Source organism: Photinus pyralis, unplaced genomic scaffold (genome assembly GCF_008802855.1).
Source record: "Photinus pyralis isolate 1611_PpyrPB1 unplaced genomic scaffold, Ppyr1.3 Ppyr1.4_LG1, whole genome shotgun sequence".
In the NCBI taxonomy this organism is placed as follows: Eukaryota; Metazoa; Arthropoda; class Insecta; order Coleoptera; family Lampyridae; genus Photinus; species Photinus pyralis.
This window is the reverse complement of record NW_022170249.1, coordinates 16,189,054-16,210,610: the sequence shown is the minus strand read 5'-3', so window position 1 is coordinate 16,210,610 and position 21,557 is coordinate 16,189,054. Positions and strand designations below refer to the sequence as shown.

Below are 21,557 nucleotides of genomic sequence, written 5' to 3'. Positions count from 1 at the left end.
ATGAATCATTACGAAAATAAGTAGTGAAAGAGAAGTGTTGGTTCCTTTACTGTTGCCGTTTCATAATTGGCGATAAACTAACTTCAATTGCAATAAAATTTTATAGTCGTCATGGACATTACGCGGATGGGGTGATGAAAGCACGTTCATTTTCTCATTAGTTCCGCCTATTTTAGTATATTCATGAAACCGAACTGACATAAAAGTTTGCACCTGCTGCAAGTGCAAATTACGTGCGAAATTGTACCTCGTTATCGTATTTATTAAATAATTGCGTTGCCGAAAGGCAAAGTGTAAACAATCAATAACGCAAGTTATAATTTATTTACATAATGCAGATACTATTTTTATATATACAGCTATTGTAATTGAAGTACATAAACAAACACTTACGTGTACAATACAAGTACTAATAATAAATATCGTATGGTGTACAGAAGATCGTTATGCATGACATATTACCTTAATTTACTTATGGCGCATATAATTACAGAAAAATCGTACATTTCTGGCGACCTTCCACCGCTTATTATCACGATTGCAGTATGGCAACTGTTAATCTTAAGACTTAGCATGCAATTGCTGTTGCGGAGACGTTTTAGGGACGAGTTCTTGAGCTCTCATCCTTAGCGTTTCAATGGAGGACCTTCGTGGGGACATTTGCGAAGGGCTAACCGCTTCGGGACTAACGCTTCTCGATCTCTCCTCGATTGGAATATTCACCGGCGAGTTTTGCGGTAAGCCGCCGTTGGCCAAAACGTACTGTGATAAAAAAGCGTGAAAACCAGGTACTGTTAAAGGTGACTTCGCCGCCCACGGTAGTCCCATGGCCGGATTGAAAATTGGCGGAAATGGTAAGCCGGGCCAGAAGTGATCGGCACCTACCGGCGGAAGACCCAATTGAGCATGCAGCGCTAACTCCGGTAATCCTGAAATAAGGCAACATGGCGTTATCGACTGACTGAAATAATGAAAAAAACAAAACGACCTACCGGACTGATCAACGGGGTGCATAAAAGGAGCCACTTCTCTACCCATCGCCTTCTCGCGTTTCCTCCACTTCGCCCTACGATTCTGAAACCAGACCTGTAAAAGAGAAAACTATTTTAGCGCATTTCAACTGCAACCCTAATTCGCTTCCGAGTTCTTTTATATGTGTAATTGAAAAGAGATGTGCGTATATCATTTTCTGTTCTACAATACAGCGAAGGCACTTTAAATGAGACATCAGAGAGTTTCAGAGACCGGAACCAGTTCCGATTACCGCTATTGTCGAGCACAATGCCCAATTGCGGCGCCACTTAGGCAGTTACAGACCAGATTAATTATCAAAATTGTTACTAATTAAGATGCAATTCATGGGAGGCATTATCTGAACGCGGGCTTATTCAATAAATTCAATCAAATTGAGGGTAGAATAATTGACATTGCCCCTAATTTGCACAATCCATTTGCGCAGACAAAAAAAATTACACACACGTCGCAATTAAATGGAAAATTGAGCAATTTAAAATTTAATACAAAAAGCGCGGGGGTTCTAAATGTAGCATTGCAATATTTTACGCTAATTTGAAGTAAGTGAAAGAACAATGCGTTTTAATTTTAGCAATTAACGCACTTCACTATATAGCGTTCCCGGATTAAAGAAAGGAATATAATAATGTTTTATGGGTTATAATTAATGGTGAATTACTTTAATGAGCCTTGATTTAATTACCGCGCGGTTAATATTTCGGTGTTTATTTCTCAATTTGAACTCCGGCAATTATACAAATCGATTAATACATTCAATAACGTGCATCATGGAAAAAGGTATAAAGCGTATACCTAACCAGTTTATGATAAATTCTTTGCTATTCTAATCTATTGTTTAATTAACTTGTTGTTAATTTTAGATTACTTGGGGATTTCCATGTATAGGTAAATCGATTGAAATAATTTATTGAACTGTTTAGTAATATAGTAATTACTCCAGGCATATGCTTTTGAATACCATTTGGTGAAAATAATTAATGGATGTATGGTCCTATTGTTATTGGTATCTGCTCCACTACTCGTAATTAGATGTATCTTCTATAATCAATCATCATTAGTGTACAATTTGGCATTTAAAATGTAAATTGCAATTGAAAGGATTTGAAGTATAATTATTTACCAAGAAACACAATTAATATAAACACAGGGGTAATTATTTTTGTTGGGCTTTTTGTGTGGCTATCTAAAAAACAATTCTGAGATCTCAACCCTTAGACAGCGAATTGTGAACTCAAAACGATATATATCCAAATTAACTGCTTGTAGAAATTTATGGTACGTATTAAAAGAGCATTTCTAACTTGAACCATAATACCAAGAATCTCACATTTTAGTAAGAACAGTTTTCCTCTTTTCGATTTCGACAAATCTTACCATTTTGACGATATGCCAAAAATTCAACTTCAAATCCACAGTCTGGTCGTCTAAGCATTTGAGATCCCACTGGGGATCCCAGACGCACATTAAACGAAGTCGCTCATGATGAAGGAAAATCGTTCTCGAGTAACCGTAATCAATTTACAAAAAGCGCATTTTCAAATTAATGGTCTTTTTTCCAAAAAAAATAGTTACCCAAGCCGCACATTCCATTTCCCTATTTAACCAAAACGGTTAGGTACATATCTGAAAAGTACCTTCTGAAGCATCTTCTGATGAAATTCCAGAAGAATTGGGTTACAAATAAGAAATGAACTGTGCGTAATAATTTTGTGGCGTCTTTTAGTCTGTAGATTCGCAGTCTATTTTGATGTGCCTTTAATTAATTTGTTTAAGAAGCACCTTTCCTTAAACCCCATCAGATAGCGCCGAAAGATTTTTTTGAGAAACTTGTTTTTTCCGAGGTTTTCGGACCTTAATATGATGTGACCTAAGATCAATATTTTAAAAAAAACTTATTTAACCGCACTAATTTTCGCCTGCATATTGTTCATGTTTTTAGCTGGTAAAGAAAGTCTCCGCGACTCCAAAGAAAAGTTATTTTAATTATTTATATATCTCGTTAACCATTGCTCTGAGAGAAAGAGTGAGTAGAAATGAACTTTAATTGTTTAGAATAAAATTTAGAATAATTATGTTTTTGTTATTGTTTTTTATGGCAAAATGTAAAAAATTAATCTCTAAAATTAACAGTTTGTTATTACCAAGTAAAATTCATCCGATCTTTTTGAAAATCCGTATTTAGAAACTTCTTTTGATAACAAAACAGTATGACAAACCCGATCACCGTAGGTTTCATAGCAATTGATTAATTAAATAAACAAGTAAAAAAGGGATGCCTTGTCTTTTAAACTGGGGGACTACAAGAGCGTTCCCAATTTTTTTACACATAGTTAACCCTAAAACAATTTTTTCCAATAATTGTCCCGATCATGTTTTGCAAATCAACGGACTGTGGAAATTTTTTACTTAACCAACAAATGGAATAGCTTCCGAGATATAACAAGAAAGTTAATCAATCGGCCCTTGGCACTCAAAGTAATAAAAATCATTGATTTTGGTGAAATAGAAGCATAAAAAAGTTCACGCTTTAAAGAATCGATCGGTGCGACCCGTTTTGCAAAATCATTTTTGGTTTCGAAAACTGGCTTCAAAGTCAAAAGCTGATTTCTCGTAAATTATTAATCGGATTTGGACGTATATTTTTTTAATGTACGTCTTTCCGAGAGCTTCCCATTCGCCTATTATAGTTATATTTTTTTGTTATATTGCGAGTCATTTGTTAACTAAGAAAATTCTCCGAATTCCGAAAAAAAATTCTACAGTCCGTCGATTTGCAAGAATTATCGGGACAATTATTGGAAAAGATTGTTTTAGGGTAAAACTATGTATAACAAAATTGGGAACGCTCTTGTACTCTCCCAGTTTGAAAGACAAATCATCCCTTTTTTTACTTGTCTATTGAATTAATCAATTACTATGAAACGTACAGTGATCGGGTTTGTCATATTGTTTTGTTATCAAAAGAAGTTACTAAATACGGATTTTCAAAACGATGGGATGAATTTTACTTAGTAATAACAAACTGTTAATTTTAGAGATTAATTTTTCACATTTTTCCATAAAAAACAATAACAATTGAAAATGAGCGTTCTGGACCAACTGTATCTTATAGAAAATTTTATTCTAAACAAGTTCATTTCTATTCATTCTTTCCCTCAGAGCAATAGTTAACAAAATATACGAAGTCAAATGCGAAAAAACACGACATTTTCTCAATTTTTCTTCGTTTTTTGTTAACAACAAAATATTCCGGACGTTTCCGCCCAGGGGGACTACACTATTGTTTGTTATATGAGGTCGAATGAGTACGGTTTAGTCCAAGTTCAACAAGACTCAGGGCCGGATTAATGCATAAGCAGACTAAGCACGTGCTGAGGGCACTAGCCAAATTAGAGCACCAGCCAAAAAATAATGAGAAAAAGAGAAAAAAGAAACTGAATCAATTTTAATTTTTTGTACAAAATCTGAAATAAATAATTTATTAAAGAAATATTAAATACTGTTGGTTTAAACAAGTATGTTTAAATATATTAATAATTTCGAAATAATAATGTAAAATATACCTTTGGCAAATATTACTTACTGTATTCCATGTGAGATGATAGACGCACTGTGGAATACTCGCCCCATGAAATAGCAAATGAAAATACGCTGGCCCCCAACCCTAATCGGTAACATGACTTTTCCGAAGCACGGGCCTCGCACTTATACGACTTTTCCAAAAATTAACCATTTTATAAACAGTCTCGTGGACACTGAAGCAACGCAATCGTCACCCGAGAACAAGGGGGCATAGAAACCAAAAGGGGGCGAGGAAACATATTTTTTCTGCACGCTTTTTTGGGACACCCTGTATACCTACAAAATATACACAATCCAAAAGCAAAATCGACGGGTCCGAGCATATTTACTAACGCGCCTCCATTTAATTTTTATTGAATTTATCTGTTATTAAATCACAACTCTTTATGTGCACATATGTATACTTTTATACCAAGCTTCTGACTATGTATTTAATCAATTATAATTAGTCGATGCAACATACAGAAAAAAAGAGGCCCCAAAAATTCTCATTGCTTAGGGCCTCTCAGGGCATTAACCCGGCTCGACCAAGACTCTATCAGCTTACAACTAAAATTTCCACAGCATTTCCAAATTATTATCTAGAAAATGTTCGAAAACTCGTCGTACGTATCATACTCGATATTTGCAAAATTGAAAGAGTTCAAAAACAAACTGGAGACAAAGAGAAGATTAATGACGTTGCGTTGCGTGTTAAATTTTGTCAATTTTATTCCATAATTGACTTACGCATTTTTTTGATGGAGTACATTGAGGTACGTACATTGGATTGTGAAGAGTTACATAATCATCCGTAGAACTAATCGAAATCTTTCCACTGCTCTCGTGAAGTTCGTCTTTATTCTTCGAACTAGATTTTCAACGAAATTGACGAGTCTTGGTACATTGGGGTATTTTATTGAATTCTGTAGAATGAGATTTGCTCAGTGGGGTATTTTTCCAGATCAAACTCATGGGGACCATATTTTTGTCATACTAACCCCCAGTTTTTATTAGATAATTGCGATATACCTACTTTCAAGGACTTTGTCAATCTACAAATGTATCAAATCTCTAAACACTTGGCTTTTACAGCACAGATTTATTGGGGTGCCGATTGATATTCATATATCCGACTTTTTCTGATATTTCCAGACTTGCGTGCACTATTTTCAATCATAAACCCACATAAAAATACATGTATTTGATAGATAGTTAAACTTTCTTCCTAATGGGTTGGGAGCACTCCCTATGTCCTACGCCATCTAGTGCTATTATGTAGTAATGTAGAGACGATGAAATGAATCTAGTCCTGAGAGTAGGTACTGCACAGTGTCCAGGAATTACTTTTCGGTGAACGTACTTCTTCCTCAATTTTTTTATAGGGTCCCCAAGAGAGGAATTTCGCTTTGAGCGTGATTTTTCAAAGATAAGCAACTTTAAAACCAATATGTACGAACCTGAACGCGTGCCTCGCTCAGATCAAGCCTCATCGCAAGTTCCTCCCTCGTAAAAACATCAGGATACTGCGTCTTCTCAAAGGCGCGCTCCAACTGATGCAACTGGTAGGTGGTAAATGTAGTTCGCGATCTTCGAATCTTTCTCGGACGAGCCTCCCCCAACTCTTCGCCAACATCACCTTCGACCATCTCACCCTCGCTGCCGCAATCGACTTTCGCATCGGACTCTGAAATTAATACTCCCAATTAATTATTCGATTTATGGCGCCGAAAATTAGGCGTTTAACGACAAAGGGCCGTGTCAAATAAGATTATCTCGACAATTTATACGCGGCCAGGTCAATGTTAACTTGCACCTTTATCCAACATAGTTAGCGGGCTGAAATTTAGTATTCATATAACTAAATCGCATGTGCCATGTATTTTAACTACTTTATGCAACGCTTTGGTATTGATGTATTTATGCAGATTTGAATAGCAATCCCGTTCCAACTTTGACATGTTTTGCTTAGTACGCGCCAATCGGATTTTAATTAACTTTAACTAAACATCGAATACATCGACGATGGGTCCCCCCAATTAGAATGGAAATTTTGCCAACCGACCCTTACACGGAGTTTAATTCCCTATTTCAATATCCATTTTTTTGTAGCTGGTGTGTACGGGGTGCAATTAATGCGTTCCAAAGAAACTAATCTTTTTTAATGATCGATAAATCTGTACGGTGTTAAATCAAAATGCAAACGATTCCCCTTTAGCATGAAGAGCTCTTTGCGAAAAGGAGAGGGTTGCTGTTATCGAGTAATAAAGGCTATTTAAATAGGCAGGTAACATATAAGTACCCTTTAATAGATTCCATTATCCCACTCGATTAAAACTTGATTCTAACAATTGAGATGCACCCTACCTTTAATATGTAGGAAGCATTTCCCCTATCTGCAATCCCGACTATTAAAATCCCTTGGCGTGGAAAATAACAAAAAAATACATGTATGCAGCAAACTTTAACGTAAATTTAAATCGGCAAATTACTGCGTCGAACCAAATTAATTTTAATCCGACCTGCTATAAAGCTAAACAAATTTCTCTGAATAGGATCATACATTTAAGCTTTACTTGTAAGCTACCAAAGTACAATGGTGTAGTCCAGTTTAAATCCTCTTACTAGTATAAATAACTATCTATGAGTAGGTTTATGTGAAGTATCTTTTCCTAATTACGTCACGATATCGGTATCAAAATGAATCATATGTACTCTTCACAATATGAATTCATTTATTTGTTTACGGTTGAAATTATTTGATTTTAATTGCCTCGCAAAAATTATTAATATCGTTTATATAAACGCTCGTATTTATTTTTTATGTGTATTTCGGAAACAGAAACTGTAGAGTGTAGTATACCCAAACTGTGAAACATACGAATCGCCTTACTAAACAAGGTGCATAAGCAAACAAAAAGTGTCATGACAGCTTGGACGGTTTTTGAGAAAAATGAAATGGTTAATCTTCACTTCATTTGAAATCCTTCTGTTAGTGTTAGGCTAGTTCTGTTGCTTTCCTGTTCAGTATTTCCTGTTCACAAGATTTGAAGTAATTGCCAATATTTTAGATATTTTACAATTTTTAGATATTTGAAAAACAGTCATTTACACAGACAAATAAAATGATCTTAAAAATATGCCAAATTCCAATATTTCCAAATGTCTAAGATTTTTCAAAATTTGAAAATTTAATTTAAAATACCTTAGATATTTCAATTGTTAGATCTTAAATATTGGAAATTACGACCATATGTCGGAGTGTATATAAGTTTCATTTAAAATAAGTCTGACAGCACTACGTACACAAGTTCGATAGTAAATTACTCTATGATATTTCCTAAAGGTTTAGGTATGCACACTTCCAACATTTTCATTTAAATCGACCATTGTATATACAGGGTGGCAATTTGAAAACCCCCCCCCCCCATGTCTTAGTAAATAAACGAGATATTTAAAAAAAAATCAACAAGGACATAGTTGGCGACGCACCCCTCCAACCCCCTGCGCCCCAACCACCTCAACTTTTAAATCTTAAATAGTGACACTAGTGAAAGCTCTGAAATGCTTTCCAACCATACCAAATAGCATTACATTTAGGTTAGCAATTATTGTGCAAATCAAAAAATAAACTATGTAATATGATACATTTTCTAAAGTTGGCTTTTATTTCAATAAATGTTCAAAATGGTTTCCGTTATTGGTAAGACAGTAGTATAATCTATCCTCAAACTCTTGTAGAACCTTTTCAAATCTTGGTTTTGCAATATTTCGACATTCTTGAATTATTCTCTGTCTTAGTTCGTCTATGTTCGCCGGTTGCGTTTTAAATACGACAGATTTCAAATGTATCATATTAGTTTATTTTTTGATTTGCACGATAATTAGTAAGCTAAATGTAATGTTATTTGGTATGGTTGGAAAGCATTTTTTCAGAGCTTTCCAAGGACGTAGGCTGGAGGGGGTGCGTCGCCAACTATGTCATTGTGATTCCCCCTCCTAATTACCGAAACGGATTTTAATTTTTTTAAATATCTCGTTCATTTACTAAGACATGGGGGGTGGTGAGTTTTCAAATTGCCACCCTGTATATTACTAATAAATTATACAATGATTCAAGGTTGCCACAGGTAAGTATTTTAATTTACTATTAGATAGCGACAATTTTCAATCCTGTGTTCTAATTGAAAATATTTAAGATATTAAAAATTGTATATAAATAAATTGTAGTTCTAATAGTGGACAGGCTTTCGCTCGGGTTTTCGTAACTTGTAGCTTTTAAACGTGTTTCTCAATTGTCCTAACAAGCGACAAGCTCCGACTATCTTAAACCGTTTATGATTAATAAGCATTTAAATACACGGTGTTTCACGCAATCGTTACCTAAAAGTATTCAGGTTATCATTTATACAAATTTATACAACTTGCATACCAAAATAGTTTTTCATGATCTATCGAAAGAAAATATTATCATAATCGTTTCACGTCCGGTTTTTGCAAAATTTTTGACGTTTAACTGCTGTTTTTTGTAGCCCTGTACCTATAGTTTTATAGGTTGACTTTGATTTTAATTTCAAAAAGTCTTCCAAAATCAACAATACTGACTTGATACTACATGAGAATGATTTAGATCCTCTCTCTCCTTTTATTACATTCCCAATACCTACCTGTTATGCTTTCCATTCAATTCTAGATATCCTAGAATTGTGACCGGTATGCATAGGATGCCTTGAAATAAATGCGTTAGTAGACCTGTCAGACAAATCTTTTTATGGTTATAATGGTGTGTCATTCGTTGTTGATGGCAGTTCACTAAATACAAAAAGAATCGTATTTACTTTAATGAATAAAAAGTTAAATAAAGGTTACATAACAAAAAGAAACAGGTAAAAAGAATGAAAACAAAATAGAAAACACACATTCATTGAGTTTTTGTTCTACGTGGCCACCGTTTTTTTCAATATATAATAGGATCCTCCCATGAACCCCGTTGGTAATCGCCTCTCCAGTTTCTACTGCATCAAAAGCTTTCCTCGTCCTAACTACTAGTTTTTCACGAGAAGCAACTGGGGTTTTATCTGAAGATCTAGGAGAGCAACACTATGGACCTCTGACTCCAATCCAAAAATGTTCGTCACAAACATACCGTGTGTCCCAAGTTGAACGCACCATAGGTATTTTTTCGCGAAGGATCCTCAAGGCCTTTGATGTATTTGAGGTTAGTGTTCAACGTACGTTATTGCGCTTGCCTGATGCTAGAAAGAGATTGGAGTAGTACGTTGAACGCTAATTGTAAACCCCTCATTGTTTATTGCCGTTTCCCTTTGGTGCGTTCTACCTGGAACAGACTGTAAGAGCATCATGGGTAGAATGACCCGGCGCTCCCTCAAAATAAAACCAGTAGTTTATCCCAGGTAATATCTCCAAGGGCCGGACAATAGCATCTTATTCAATGTAGCATTTTTTTCGACATTTGAAAGTGAAGAAATCCACTTTTTAACGTTTGAGGTTATTAAAATTGACCATTTGTTTTAAAATGCCCTGTAGAAGAGCGATCAAAATCTAAATCATTATGTAGCATCAAGTCAATAATGTTGATTTTGGAAGACTTTGCTATTCAAGCCAACGGAGTCATAGATACAGGGCTCTGACGAAAAGCTGTGAAACATTTTGCAAATTCTTGAATAGCTTAAAAAACAGTTGTAGATTTCGAAAATGCGATAAAATACACGTTGTTCTATTTCTATTTAAAATAACAAAGTTGCTATCGACATCCGGTAAAGCTGGAAGACAAACGATCATATAATATTTCCTTTCGATGGATCACGAAAAACTGTTGGTATGAAAATTTTCAGATTTAATTTATTAATGAAATCATTAATACCTTTAGGTAACGGTTTACATGAAGCAGCCTGTATATGTTTTTTTACGGTTTAAGTGAGTTATCCAATGCTGCAATTCAGACGTGCTCATTTTTTTCCTTCATTTTACTCCGACCGTACATTATTCATGAACGCTGTAAAAATGACACGAGAAATAAGAAACTGTCTTGCGCAAATAATAGACCATGTAATTTTCAATATTCAAATCCATTTCAGCTTGGCCGATCAGGTGTTATAGGTAGATTTCTTTCAGTCATTTTGTTCCAATATGGCGGAATTAACTGATTCACGAACTTGACCGAGATATTTATGAGTTAAAGTTAGAGTGTTTCTTGGAAGTGATAAAATATAACTCTAGAATCCTATAACTATACTGACATCATTACAATAGTTAGATAGAATTCTACCTAAAACACACTGGCATATTTCTGCCTCGACCCGTTTGAGAATTACCTAGAAGCTTGCAAACACAGATATCCATTTATTTAAATGCTTATTATTCATAAACGTTTGAAGAATGAAGATAGACGTAATGCATCCGCGTAATGTTACATATTGAGCAAATTTCACTTGCTTGTTGAACGTAAAATTTCCTTGGGGTGACGATATGATTATGCTGAGGGCACTTTTTCGTGAGCCAATTTTCCATGGCGTTTCTTCCTCCTTTCACAGATCAATATACCCGCAAGGCAAAGTCTTGCCGAATTCTGGAGGCAAAAACTCCGTAGGGGAGTATATCCGGTGCGACTTTAAGAATGCTGATATTTTAGTCCAGTTAATTTACCGTGGCGAATATTCCAGGAGTAATTATTGATAGTTGCTATGGTCTATATCTGCCCGTTATGAAGCATTTCTTTTTTGCTCCTTGATATTTCTAATGGTCATATTATTTTCTCAAAGGTAAGATGTAACAATTAAGTACCTACCTATATAAAAAAAGTTGGGCGAGCGGAAGGATCAAAACAACTGATTTCTTTTTCAATGAACCTATGGTCCAAAATGTTTGGGAGCTACGATATCAGAATTTTGTCTATAATTCTTTCTCTGCGCCTATAACAAATACGAGAACGTAATTATCAGATTCGCGTAGGTGTTTAAATGTATTTTTCTCATTTTCCAAAATTCCTACTCCAAGGTAACTCACTCCTAAAACGATGGTACGAAAAGCATTCCGACCTGTTTAGTTAAGGTTAATATGTAAACAAACACATTGGAAATGGGTTGCGTAAAAAAATTAAGTCAAGAGTACCCTTAAATTAAAATGAATGTATTAATATTTCGAATTTTGCAATTCTGTTTTCAGTAATAGGTAGACAATAGTCAAAGGACCAACTGACTTAATTCTCTTTTGAACTTTCTGTCCGTCCGTCTGTGTTTGTCGCTCGTTGTAATGACAATTACCTTGTCAATCAACAAAATGCCGTACCGTGAATTGTTTACTCTGATATGAAGCTTAAACAAAGATGCGACCTGTTCACTTGTTCAGTCATAAATTTCATGATATTTGATGATTGAATGCTGCTGACTAAAGAGTATGGGCATTGTATGGGTCTATCTGTCTCTCAATTGTTGATTTAGGTATAGGTATTTGGTATACGTGTTCTATCTATTTACGTGTAAACTTCACGTCTACCTACTTAATATTCTATTGTAACGTCTGGCTATGTACCTACATTGTATATTGCATCATCGTCATTTAAGCAATTGATTTCTTCGGGTCTGTGATTTTGATTTAGAGAATGAGATATGGGTATTGAACGCTTCATAACTAGTGAGCGAATCGTATGAAATTGGTTATTTGGCTCAGTGCTAAGGGATTTGGTTGTAGACTGTAGTGGTTGTTTTAGTTCTTCTATAAGGGGCCCTGATTTTGTCCAATTGATTAATTTCTCCTGGATGGGGGTTGCATGTCTTTTTGGTAAATTTACTTATTGTCGATTTTTTATTACATCTCTCATTGTACCTGTATAACGACACACATATATCTCCTACTTATGGCTGCAGTTTTTTTAAAATTTGAGTATTCAGTTTCCCAAATATAACACATTGAAGATTTGCAATTTGGTACGTCTTTACAAATATGTTTGGGTAACAAAAATCTGGGCTTGTCCATAGTCTATACATTGCATTGTTGTGCAAAATATCGAAATTAATCAATACATTGTATATTTAATCAATCGGAAGTCTAGTCATTAGATGGCCTTTGCTTCTAGTAGATGCATCATCACATCCATGGTGATCCTAAGAAAAGTTTTTAATCCCTCCATCTGGTGTGTTGTCTAAACATGTAAAAGTCATCGATGCAATTGATTCTATAAAAATTAAGGTTGTTGGCCCACCATAATCATATAAATTCACAAATTGGGTTGGTAGAGAAACTTATTGATTTTTGAAATTTTTGACTCAATGATTTTGATTAATAATAAAATCTTACTTCAAAAAATTGCGAACAAGTATTACATATTTTGATTGTATCGCTTGTGCGGGCTCTCTGACTCATTTAAACTATTGTAATTAACAAAATTAACTAGTGACCGTAAATTTCCCATTGATTTAAAAATGCCAATTTATAAAACGCACTTAATAAGTCAATTAATTTAACAATTAAGATAGCGGGCAGTGTATTGGAATATTTCTAGGTAATTGGATAGGTATATTTTAAAATTATTACGAAATCAAACATGGAAAATACGACCAATTTGGAATTTTTACAAGAAACACATTTAATTGTACGCACAGCAATAGAATTCTGATCGGAAATTATACGAAAAATATGACATGAAAACACGTGTGCGTTATATCTATCGGAAACGATGCAGGGGTGGAATATTCCCCTTAAAATTCACCCCAGTAGCTTAATTATCTAGCTAATTACATTGGCTCAGTCTTATTGTCCGCAACATATTAATCGTTATTGTCCCGAACCCTTGTTGATTTGAAAAGCAGATTTAAAATGCGTTTTTTTCGACGATATCACGCAAGCGCCCGTCCGTTTAAATGTTGAAATCAACCCCCCAAACTTTAACGAGCGGCGTAATTATAAAAAACTGCAAGAACAAATCAAACAAACTTACCATTATTAGTCTTCCGGACATTTGGCTGATTTACCCCCAGTATTTGATCAATGCTGTAGACACCGCGTGGACGAATGTCTTCGGGAGTTACTTGCTCTTGGGACATCATCACTAAACCGATCATAAAAACTTTTAACTTTAAAGTTGTTTGACTAAGTAATTATTAATTGCAACTGGAAAAGGCTTGAGGTACTAATTTAATTAGGTTATAAGTAGATGTTAACTGAATGATATTCTGTGATAAACTGACTGTTTAAACCACTTGCCAGATTTTACGAAGGGTAGATTTCCTTTCCGTCCCTCGAAATATAACCAATGAGGTCCAGGTTTTCATTTCAGTTTGCGTAGCGCATGTGCTCGATTTTCAGACCACGCCGCCTAGATTATGCGTCTATTAATGCACTGAAATTGTGATATGGGTATAGATTTATTATTATATTAACCTGAAAACGTTCACAATTATAAAACATACACATACATTTTTTTTAGGAAACTAGCGTCAGGTGTTTTATTATTTTAATTAATTTTCATTGAGAGGCTTATTTATCAAAGGGAAAACTAATAATGAGCTGATAAAGATGACTAGGTATAATGCGTAATTAAGTTGTAAATTAACCATGTTTGTACAAGATAAATTGAAATCTCCCTCTTTTTAATAATGCAGAAAATAACATTAAAACGAGTCCTGAAACCCATATTTATTCTCCTACTTTATGGTAAGTTCATAATTACCAATGTTTATTTGACTGAGGTAAAAGATAAAGAGACTCAATAAATCGCGCACATAAGCCCTATATTTTGACGCTCGTCCTTTTCTAAGATAAAGTGCTGAAAAAGGACGACCAGGATACGAAGTTTTGCTCGTTTTGTTAGTTTGCTGATTTCTACTTTAGATCTAGGTGTTTGTTTTCCCTGAGAGTGCCGACTTAATGAAGAATTAATTATTCGAGTAGTTATTTACAAATTCTAATTTTGATTTTCTCTTTGTTACTTAATGAAATTCAACTGAAGAATCGCATTTAATGACATCTTCAGCGTAAATTACTCTTTCGAAATTGCAGATTGTTTTGTTATAAGTAAAAGCTTTTAAAATATCGAAATAGATGGAATTGAATTAAGGCACCTTCTTTCTACAAATTTTCCTGTGTATTATACTAAAAATTGTTAAAGGACCTGAACTAATCTTGACTGACAATGGAGTCGTCAACTGTTTACTAATTATGAGATTATCCGAATTGTTTGTCTATTTAGGACCCCGTAGGAAACCCATTCGTTGTTAATGAACTTGTCTCAAGTAACAATATGAAAAATTTACTAAACGTAAAAAGGACATTGTGAAAGAATGACTTAAACTTTATTACTATCAGTGTGGCTCCTACTACAAAAATAAACATTCCAAGCCTTTTGAATATTATTTTGTGTTAGTTTGTTCACTTAGGTTTCTATTTTGTAAAACACTTTAGATGTACCTATAGGTACCTAAGTGGATAAGTGACAATTTTTTAATTAAAATAGTTCGAGAAATTGATGGTCTATGGAATTCTAAAAATTTTGTCAATTGTTATATCAAGCCAATCGGTTTATCTTCGAAATCCAGGTAGATCAATACCAAAGTAATTACATATACCCTCTAATGATCCACTTCATTATGCCCTAATTACGTAGAGTAATTAAACTGATAAAGCTCTATTCACTTTGAAATTGATACAAACCCCAGGTTCCATTGTTACTATTGTCAATGACTCAATCCTGCAAATAGGCATCATTACAAAAGAAAGAATAAGAAAATATGTAATTAGTTGATGGTTGTTTCAAAATAATAGACTACTAGTATTAAAATTTACTCGGCGTTCCAGATGGAACCAAACATGTATCATAATATGCCGTTTAGACCAAGAGATATTGACAGATTTTGTGCGATAATTAGTAAACGTCTATTAATATACGTGTGTCATCAATTTTAAAATAATATTGGAGAGGAAAAATAATAGAGCGCTAGCACATTGACAGAGTTTTTCGTTTTCTATTCGCTTGGTAGCATATTATGTAAATGTTCCAAAAATTGCTAAAAAAAGGTTGATTCACAAACATCTGTCAATACGAAAAATCAAATGTATTAATTAAATGCGTTAGTTTCAGATGTTTATTTATATACTTTTGTTTGTTGTATTATCAAAATTTTAAGGGTTACAAAAATATGATATCAATTTAGGAAATTTTACAGTTTACTACACACAATCCAGCAATCATTTACGAAAACTGAATTTAGTGTTTATTGATTTTATTAAAAAAATTGTCATCGACGAAATTTCTTTGAACATGGCAGCACTAGCAACCTTTTTAGTTTTTCAATTATATTTCGAAAACTGTCTGTAACTTTTTTAATATAACTTTGTAGGATTTCTGAATAATTTGCACTTTTTTTTAACTTTTTTTACGGCTTTCCCAAATAAATTGACTTCTTATGTTCACCTTGTGTAATATATATGCATGTTTTTACTTTCATCTATAGCTAAAAAATATAATTTTGAAATTTTGCCTCATTTGGAAAATTACGAAAAATTCAGCAAATGCGCTAACCTGTACCTATCTCTAATAAACCTTTTTGTATATCGGATTATGCTCTAAGGCCTTAATATAATGTTTTTTTTAATGTTCCAATTAGCAATCAGAGCTTTACATTCTATGGGCTAACGTTTTGACTTAATAACTAGTATTTGCATTTCTTCCACGACGTTTGGAACCTTCTCCAGTGAAAGGGCTCCCCTAAAGTTGCTTTAGATCGATAGGCCAGTTTCTCATGAGTCTTCTAGGAATCTTTTGTTCTAGTAGTTGATGCAGAAGTGAGTTTACGTGAATTTGGAGTTTAACGTGGTAGTATCTGCTTTTGTCTTTGATGACATCTCTAACCATTGGCATGTTGATGTCTTCGTGAATTGATTGGTTTGGAACATACCAGGGAGCATTAGCTGATATATATATATATAGGATTTTTGATTGACTTCTCTGTATGATTGTCAAGTTAGATTTGCTTGCACATTCCCAAAGTTCTATTCCGTACACAGTTTAATGATTGTTTTGCAGAGCAAGATTTTATTTTCTAGGGATAGCATAGATCTCCTTCCAATTAGCCACTGCATTTCATTAACTTTAGATCTACTTGTTTCCTTTTCTTCTTTGTGTGCTCTTTTGAAGTTATTTTTTTATCCTAATGTATTCCTATGTATTTTGTGGTTGTAAACTGGGGAATTTGAACTCCATTGCGAGAGACTCCAGGACACTGCTCCGTTAAGGTGAAATTTATTCGACTGGATTTAGTTTCATTAATTTTGATTTTCCATTTTTGTGTTTGTTCGGGTTTTCATTTTTTGAGTATAACTGTATCATCAACAAAGGTTCTTATTGTAGCTGGGAAGGGTTAATTTTGAATTAGTATACAAATCGGCGAGACATCAAGAAGTATAAGCGTGACGTTAACTTCAAGAAAACAACTTTACGATGCACACATAACTAAATTTCCGTACAAGTAATAATCTAAATAATTCAAAATATGAATAAGATAACACGAATGCATCTTCGGAGTGACAAAAATAACGCAGGTAATGTAGCTTAAATCAGGTCTCGTTGTCGAGTAGGTGAAATTTTCGTAACGACAAAGTAATGTACGTAGAATTATAAATATCGAAGCAATTCCAGCAATAATCTCCAAATGGAGCAAAGGACCCAACACTGCAAACAATTTGTTGACAATTGAAGATTCATTGTATAATACAGGTCAGCTCTCAATGTTGGTTCTTTTGCTGATCAGTATAATTTAGTTCCGGAAGTGCGTTTTGTATACATATTTACATTAACTGGGTTTTTATTACGTTTTGATTTCATTTTGAGGAAACACCGTAGATGGTGCCTTTACATTCAACTGCCTTGTTGTTTTTGTGACACTAATAAATAACTTTAATATAATTTGATTTTACTAACAGTTTTCTTTGTTACAATTTTTACTTCTCTTTTTTTGGTCAAGTTTTGCAAGGAATTCGCTTATACACGTGTTTGTTTTAATAACAGACTGTGCCCTTTACTGAATGGAATTTGCGCGATTATGGGTTTTTTGCGCTCCCATAATGGAATACATACATATTCCTTAAATCAGTTTTATAATAAGCTTTAATTTCTTGTTAACTGGCACCTTTTTGCTATCGATCACAACTTATACACTCAATTTATGCTGAGTATTGTGGAACTACAATTCGCTTTTTTAAGACGCTCCAAAGGTGACAATTTGACTTCTTCACCACGTAATTTTTTCCACATGGACAAGTAATGATTTTTTTCAAAAATTAACATGGCCCTGATACCCAAATTCTTAAAGGATTAATCTGGATCTGCCCTTAACAGGCTTCCAAGTGGTATCAGCAAACTTTCTTTCTTATTTATCATCCCAAATTTATTGTAATTAGTATAGACATTTTGGAACACCCGGTACATAAAATGAGTATAGATAATTCTGCGCGATTACCAAGTGGTGTATTCGGTTTTTAACTTTTTCTTCCTTTTTAGCAATTTATACGTTCCAGAAACAAAACATCGCTTCTATTTTTAATAAACAACCCTAAGTAGCTTTTATATATTATACGAGCCGGGGAAGACTGAATTATAGGATCAAAAGTTCAATTTCAATAACGACGTGAAGACACACAATGACAAAACGATAAAAACGAAAGAGATTTGCTATATATTACACATATAAAGGAGGTTCACCTCTAATCTTGAATGTAATAAAAAGGAGTAATCCTAGCAAAACCGCAGCTAACTTTAATTTATTATCCAAAAAGACCAAATACATTTCGTGTGAATAGTTTGTTAGCTCAGTCTGCCTAGGGCAGCATCGTGTCCCGTATAGCGAACTCAAAGATATCCACACCAAACCGACGTTATTGGTTTTTACGAGACAAACATGGCCGAAATTAAATCCTCAGGCGCACACAACGCAGAAAAACATTTCGATATTTAATTCCTATTTAATTTCGAAGGGATTTACACCCTACGAATTATTTTGAGCACAAAGCTGATTGTCTTTTTAATAATAACAATCAACACCGCGGTTCATAGTTTGAAAATTTGCTGTTTCATATTAAGGCCCCAATGCTAACTTGTGGATTGCGGATGATGCGAAAGGAGTTCCAATTGTGTTATTAAGCTCGGGTAATGGGGGTATTCGCCTTTTGCTATTTCAGTGACGATTAAACGAAACCCACTGTAAATTTAGTACTGAAACCCCAGGTGGGTTACGTTACGACCTATGTTCGCTATGTATTTAACTTTCAATTATATTGTACAGCATGGCACTCCCGATTTTATCCAAATTTTCAGAACCCAACTTAGATATTGTGAGTATGGCGCTCCTCTAACCTACTGCATAAAATATAAACGGTAATATCGGCGACTATATTAATTGTTTAACTTCAAATTAAGGTATTGTTAAGGGATGCTAGACTTAGATTGCTGGAAAGTTTCTGGAAACGACGTAAGCAAGTAAGTTAAATACATATTGTTATGTAAACAGCATCATGTAGACGTTCTTTCGGTCTAAACACCAAGAATAATGATGGGACACCCTGTGTATGAGATTTCAATATATTAAGTGTAAATCTGGAGAATTATTTTCGTATAAATGCAAAGTTGGTTTATTGTATTTGAATTTATATCTCGTTGCTGTTATTCCTTTTAGAATTGTTTGTAATTGCATAATATTTTCTTGTTTAAATTTTATTTATATTTATATTTATTCAATTTAGATGAGATTTCAATATATTAAGTGTAAATCTGGAGAACTATTTTCGTATAAGTGCAAAGTTGGTTTATTGTATTTGAATTTGTATCTCGTTGCTGTTATTCCTTTTAGAATTCTTTGTAATTGCATAATATTTCCTTGTTTAAATTTTATTTATATTTATTCAATTTAGATAAGATGCTGTAAGTAAGACACAACTGGTCGATTGCGATAAGGAGTTTTATCGGACGAAATTTAATTAACACACGTGTTATTATCGCTGTTAGAAGATGCAGGTGTTTGACGTTGTGCGCGTTACTTTTGGCATAAATAGCGCGTTCTATCGAAATTGGCGCTATCAAGTCTAATTGTGATTGGCAGTGTTTTTGAAAATCCTGAAAAAGGAGATTATTTTACAGTGGAAGTGGTGTTCCCTTAAATACTGAACTCAACGTAAAAACGGGGCTGCTGCTGCGACTTCCGCGACGTTTAAGGGGCGTGTAAATTTGTTTCCGCTAAATTTCGAACAAATTTTTGTCACTGTCAAAAAATTAATTGTGCGTTTATTCGAATCCTTTGTGCGATCCAGGTAGAGATTTCATGTCAAATTTTTCCATTCACGCTCAAGATTTATTACAGGTGCTAATCAAAAGTTGTGTAGTAAATTCTTTGGCATTTTCGGAAGTTAATCCAGATCACCGAGTCTCTCAAACTGAAAAAGTTTTGAGTAAATATTACTTACTTTTTCTTCATAGCATAGCACCACAACAAATGTTACACCATTTTTAATACTTTTCACTTAACAGATTTACAGTGCTAGTAGTCCTTATTCCGACAGCCAGTAAGAAAATTAGGCAAATTTTGTTGCGTAATGACTTAAAGGAGTCCTTGCATCAAGCTGTTACAATTACGTAACGAAGATACGGTAATTTACAAATTCAATGTAAATAATGCTTTTATTAACAATTAAAACCAATTATGCGACAAATTACTTATTTCCCAATTTATTTACTGCGCATCACAGAGTGAATCGATAAGAAATTTAAGAATTGAGTTTATCCGAAAAACTCAAACAATCCGTATAATGTGAAAGTAAATAAATTAAACAAATATAGCAAACGAGCTCCTGGGTGGGGCTATAGCTTGGCAGTGCGTATTTTATGGCTAAGGTTATTCCCAAATCCCAATTTGAATTTCATGCAATTAGTACATAACTAACGGAGATGTCAAAGAGTCTTCTTCATGTTTTGTCCTACATTGCAATTAACAAACTCCTGGAAATTTGATAAAGAATCCATGTCTGCAAAATTTCATCGTAATCGATTCATTCGTTTTGGAAACACGGACAGACAGCGAAAAATTATGAACTGGCTAGGAGCTCGTTAATAATAACTCCGACTACGTAGAAATTTAAGCAAAAATAAAAAAATTAGATTCTCCAATTGTTCTTCAATGATTCTTCATTCCGTTGCCTTTAAAAACATCTTCAGAGATTTTTACTAAAAAATTTCCAGAGATTCTTCAAATACAATGTTTATTGATCCTTGAAAGATTTTTGAGAGAATTTATGAGCTTTTTTAGAGATTCTTTTGCAGTGGTTCAGAAGTACTTGATCCTTCAGTTCATTCTGAGGCTATTTAGGTATTTTTTATAGGTTGTTCAGAGCTTGTCCAGAGGATTGTCAAATGTCGCGTATGACGTTACAATGGAATAAACCAGCTTGATTTGCCGGTGTGATTAGTATACGTGGGTTACACGCTCTGCTGTATCCAACCTGTAACTGTAGCCGAACCTAAAGAAAGGTGCACTTCATTTAGGTACACTTCAATTACGCGAAATGCAAATGGCGGTACCTACGATAAGAGAGAAAGTCGCAAATAAACTCCTCACTTTTCGAGTTTATTTGTGAACCCGTCCTAATTACTACGGAACCCTCAATTTAATGAATCCAATCGCCAGAGATTAATAAATATTGATGATGGCAATTAAAACTCCATCCGTTCTAACTTACGCCGTCAGCTGTTTTAGTAAAACGACGTGTAATTGAATATGGGTTTCGTCCGAGGTTTTCCATCGAAAAAGCTGCTGCTGGCTCCACCAATTTTGAGTTTTAAGCTCTTATTCATTGTAGGTACTCAGAAAAAAATACAATTTTATTGAAAAATGAAGTACAACCTGTAAGGAAAGCTTCATAGTGCTCCAACTCAAAAACCGGTTCAGACGTTACCATCCGTT

At 34.2% G+C, this 21,557-nt stretch overlaps 1 protein-coding gene across 4 annotated transcripts; it reads right to left on the bottom strand.

The window, feature by feature from the left end:
• Positions 1 to 305: 305 nt before the first annotated feature.
• Positions 306 to 20,193, bottom strand: LOC116169173 (aristaless-related homeobox protein-like). 4 transcript variants are annotated; one of them, XM_031485210.1, is made up of 6 exons: positions 20,065 to 20,192; positions 13,819 to 13,954; positions 13,553 to 13,663; positions 6,057 to 6,283; positions 993 to 1,086; positions 306 to 929 (listed from the first exon to the last, which is right to left on the bottom strand). In XM_031485210.1, the coding sequence occupies exons 3-6, from the start codon at positions 13,659 to 13,661 to the stop codon at positions 562 to 564; spliced, it is 798 nt and encodes a 265-aa protein (XP_031341070.1). In that variant the 5' UTR covers positions 13,662 to 13,663; positions 13,819 to 13,954; positions 20,065 to 20,192; the 3' UTR covers positions 306 to 561. The 4 variants fall into 4 exon arrangements, with proteins under 4 accessions (XP_031341070.1, XP_031341077.1, XP_031341084.1 ...); XM_031485217.1 differs by lacking the exon at positions 20,065 to 20,192 and having other exon boundaries at positions 13,819 to 15,671; XM_031485224.1 differs by lacking the exons at positions 13,553 to 13,663; positions 13,819 to 13,954 and having other exon boundaries at positions 20,065 to 20,193.
• Between the last annotated feature and the right edge of the window lie 1,364 nt (positions 20,194 to 21,557).

Bases quoted from the DNA above. Each gene is read 5' to 3' on its own strand.
- LOC116169173 (XM_031485203.1), bottom strand. From the start codon at position 13,676: ATGATCGGTTTAGTGATGATGTCCCAAGAGCAAGTAACTCCCGAAGAC. The intron at 1,087-6,056 runs GTTCGTACATAT...TCTCTTTTACAG, and splicing joins TGAGCGAGGCACGCGTTCAG to GTCTGGTTTCAGAATCGTAG. The intron at 930-992 runs GTAGGTCGTTTT...GCCTTATTTCAG, and splicing joins GCACCCCGTTGATCAGTCCG to GATTACCGGAGTTAGCGCTG.